The sequence below is a fragment of the Temnothorax curvispinosus genome, unplaced genomic scaffold (genome assembly GCF_003070985.1).
Source record: "Temnothorax curvispinosus isolate PA1 unplaced genomic scaffold, ASM307098v1 QBEX01013120.1, whole genome shotgun sequence".
NCBI lineage: Eukaryota > Metazoa > Arthropoda > Insecta > Hymenoptera > Formicidae > Temnothorax > Temnothorax curvispinosus.
The window spans coordinates 173,982-177,788 of NW_020222900.1; the positions used below are offsets into that span (position 1 = coordinate 173,982).

The window sequence follows — 3,807 nt, forward strand, 5'->3', positions numbered from 1 at the left end:
TTTCGGAGGTCTTTATGTGGGCGGTAAAAGCGTCTCGGCGAGTCCGTTCTGGCGCACATATTCGGAACGGAAGAATAATGGCGAGACTTTTTTCGGTAATTTTCTACTACACGCCACCACACACCACAGCGTCGCGTCGGTGCGATGAAAATGAATTTTGCTTCCTGCGCGCTGTTCCTTCCTCTCTCTCTTTCGCTCTCTCGCTTCCTCTGTCCTTCTCTTTCTTTCTCTCTTCCTCGATTAGATTTAAGAGATTAACTTTTCCAATTATTCGCGGCCACCAATTTACCTTTAACAGCGAACAGTACTTCACGGGCGGCGTTGTCGGCCGCTTACACGACGCTCGAATGTCCCTCCTCGCTTTGCAGGAATTGATTGTCTGCGTCGTCTTCGTCGCTGTCGTTGTTAAGAGCTTCCCCGGGATGTACGAGGAAAATGCGGTGGGTGAGTGTCTCTCGTTTAATTCAAGGAATCGGTCACTCGAGAAGGTAATTACGCGTATCGGTAAAAGGTGTCGATCCGCACGAATTCATCTTAGTACTCTCACTTGTTAAAAACTTTACATTATAGACTTAAATTTTGCTAAAATTGCAATGAGATATTTGCATTATGCATTTATTTAAGAAAATCGAGAATATAATAGTTTTATATAAAATCAATTGTAGAGGAAGACAAGGACGACAAGGAACGGACCGCAGACATAGATCGCAACGAACACGGCAGTCATGATCACGACGAGAAACGGACCGCAGATATAGATCGCAACGGACATGGCGGTCATGATCACGCGTACTCGTATCATCATTTTCTCGGACCAGTGATAGGCCATCACGAAGAGATATCTTGGAAAGATAAGCATGGGCACCATCATCACGACTACAAAGCTCATCCTAAGTACAAATATGCCTATGGTGTGGACGATCATCATACTGAAGACCATCACGGACAGAAGGAACACCGTGACGGTGAGTAAGAGTACTCTCGATATTCTCTATCTAAGGCTTTAAAATCTGTAATTTTTATATTACGTTAATATCGTTATCGCGCGTCATCCCGGTACGTTGCATGAGAGAATAACTCAGCTCCTTTTTAAATAAAAACTGTAAAATAATAATTTTTTTTACTGTTGCTGTTAATAATTATGAATAATTATTGACCACGTATAAAGCTGATATCTTCGTACATTCTTCTAATATTTCTAATATTGATATTGAAGGTGTTTCCTGAATATTTCTGTATTTAAACTTACCAAAGATTGCTATACACTAAGAATGTTAATTTGAAAATCGATATTCTATTTAATATCACGTCCGTGCAGCATCAATTTCTCTTATTGTCAAAGTATCGATATAGCAACCCTAGATGTATCGCACAATACTGATCCGGAGCCAGAGAGGTAGTGAAATGCAATTCGATCTCGCGCTCTTAATTAGAATCTCGAAGTAATTGGATATCTGGCCCTGCTCTTAATTAGAACCTAGGAAGGACCGAGTTCGTTTCTTACCCCGATGTATTGCGCGGCCCGTTGTGGATACATTCGTTACTCTTCTGGCGCGCTTTTCGTAAAAATGCGAGAATTTCTTCGCGCTTCATATTCGGCGTGCGCCTGTTAAATTTAATTGTGACTGATACGAGAAAGAGAGTGAGTGAGAGAGAGAGAGAGAGAGAGGGAGAGGAAGAGAGCATAGGAGTTTATTACGCATTCGTTGGGAAGAGCTCTCTCGCAAAGCCGGCGAATGAAATGCACGGAGTTTACGGCGAAGCTGTTCCGATACGGCGTATCTCGGAAACGTGTAACAGCCTGCGTAAACGCGAATTTAATTGGAACGTATGGAGAGATACACGCGTTTCTATTATATCTTCATTCAGTCTAAATACTATTCTTACTTCCACTCCGTATAAATAACACTGTATTGCTCCGATAAACATCACAAAAAGCATAATAAATTATGGAGGATATATTTTCGTTTTTTTTTGCTACCGCGAACAAATTATTTAAACATCTTTAATTTAAAAGAATTTTGTTAATTTTTCTTCCTATGTGATTTCATACACCTTAAAATATTCAAATATGTCTACAATATTATGCTTTTATAATTCTCTATAAAAACAAGTAATCATAAATAGATGATAGGACCTGGTCTCGTTAGACATCATTAATTCTAATCAAATATGTAAATATTAATTATCTTGTTTATGATGTAAACCATAGGCAAACATGTAGAAGGCGAATATCACATCCATGAGCCTGGTGGTAATGTCAGGAGTGTAAAATATCATGCTGATCCTCACGGCGGGTTTTATGCCGAAGTTCATAACTACGGCGGGAATGATCATTCAGGTAGCACATATGGTAGTCATAAACATCGATAGTTGCAAGATATCATAATGAATAATTATCAATAAAATGATTAATGAAAAAGCCAAGAGTGACTAACGAGGATAACGTTGTAAGCGAGCCTGCATTCTGTACAAACTCGATCGTAGCCAATATATATTATTGTTAAATACTTGTTTTTACGTTTTGTGAATTATATGTGTTGTTAAAATATATAATCGTTAAATATCTTACCTCTTATAGCAAATAGAAACGTATTGTATGTATCAATAAAAGATGTTATCACATTATTTTAATGATCTGTATAATTAATTAATTATTACACGTAAATATTCGTTTAAACTTAATTTCAATCCTTTATACTTTTTAATAATAAGTGCTGTATAAGTTATCAAAATTTTTCAGTAAAAAAAAACAAAGTTCAAATTTATTAGAAAAATATGAGACTATCAGGATACTATGACGTAATTTCTACATCAAGATGTATCAATATAAAAATGGCAGAACCTCCCACTTGTTAATTTCTGAAGTGGACCCTCCTTTGAAATTCATTCCTGGTTTTCTCGCAATGATCTCGTGATCTCGTTTCATCAAAACGAGCCGAGGGCCGCTTGCTCGGTTTCTGCTGACCGAATGCAACGAGTTGACCGATCTGATCTCTCTCATCAGCACGCCGCAACATGTTTTTATCCAATCACGTTCCCGCGCGCCCTCGACCTCTCGAGTCAGCAACGCGCGACGGACCGACGCGACGGCGGTGGCGATCCGGGGCCGTCGAAAAGCGTTATAGGAAGCGCAAAATTCACCGCGGTAGGGAAAACGATGTGGCGTGACGAGGGTGAAAGGAGCGAGCCGAAATTTCGTGCCCTCTCGTCGAACAATCGCGGCGAACGGGATTGGTCGTTCTATAAGGAGATCGGTCGACCATTGTATTACTGACCCAGGCCCTGCCAATTTTGTTGCCAATTTCGTCGCCAATTTCGTTGCCAATCTCGCTGGTTTCTAACGCGGATAATCGTATTGCGCAAACGCTTCGACAATTTCTATTAAGTTCTCTTAGCGGAGACTACAGCTGTGTATAGACGTGGACCGGCGCTGAGATAGAAACGTTGAATTTCCCGGAGCGAGCAGCCCAGGGTTTCACATTTCGCAACATTTCCGAGCTTATAATCCTTGCCCTCGGTTTCGACTAACCGGTTGGATTGTTATTACTATCATCAACATGCAATAATATAAATAAGATATGAGTATTACAAACACAGTTATAAAAACATCTCCTTTTCGTTCTTTCCAGTTTTATGAAAATTTTATAAATACAAAAACTTCGTAGCATGTTTTATCAGTCAGAAATAATGATGAGTATTCGCACGTTTGTCAGCTACATGAACATATTTTATGCAAGACTGTTTTTAAAAGGAATAGAGATTTCAATGTAGATTTTATACGCGAGATTATGTAATTTTACACAT

General features: G+C 39.3%; 1 protein-coding gene across 1 annotated transcript; it reads left to right on the forward strand.

Moving 5' to 3' along the window:
- The first annotated feature begins 326 nt into the window (after positions 1–326).
- On the forward strand, positions 327–2,453 carry LOC112463190 (uncharacterized histidine-rich protein DDB_G0274557-like). The gene is made up of 3 exons (XM_025029390.1): positions 327–444; positions 666–965; positions 2,213–2,453. The coding sequence occupies exons 1-3, from the start codon at positions 348–350 to the stop codon at positions 2,371–2,373; spliced, it is 558 nt and encodes a 185-aa protein (XP_024885158.1). The 5' UTR covers positions 327–347; the 3' UTR covers positions 2,374–2,453.
- Positions 2,454–3,807: the final 1,354 nt, after the last annotated feature.

Excerpts from the sequence above, each read along its gene's own strand:
- LOC112463190 (XM_025029390.1), top strand. The coding sequence starts at position 348 with ATGTCCCTCCTCGCTTTGCAGGAATTGATTGTCTGCGTCGTCTTCGTC. Across the intron at positions 445-665 it reads GTACGAGGAAAATGCGGTGG|AGGAAGACAAGGACGACAAG; the intron begins GTGAGTGTCTCT and ends AATCAATTGTAG. Across the intron at positions 966-2,212 it reads ACAGAAGGAACACCGTGACG|GCAAACATGTAGAAGGCGAA; the intron begins GTGAGTAAGAGT and ends TGTAAACCATAG.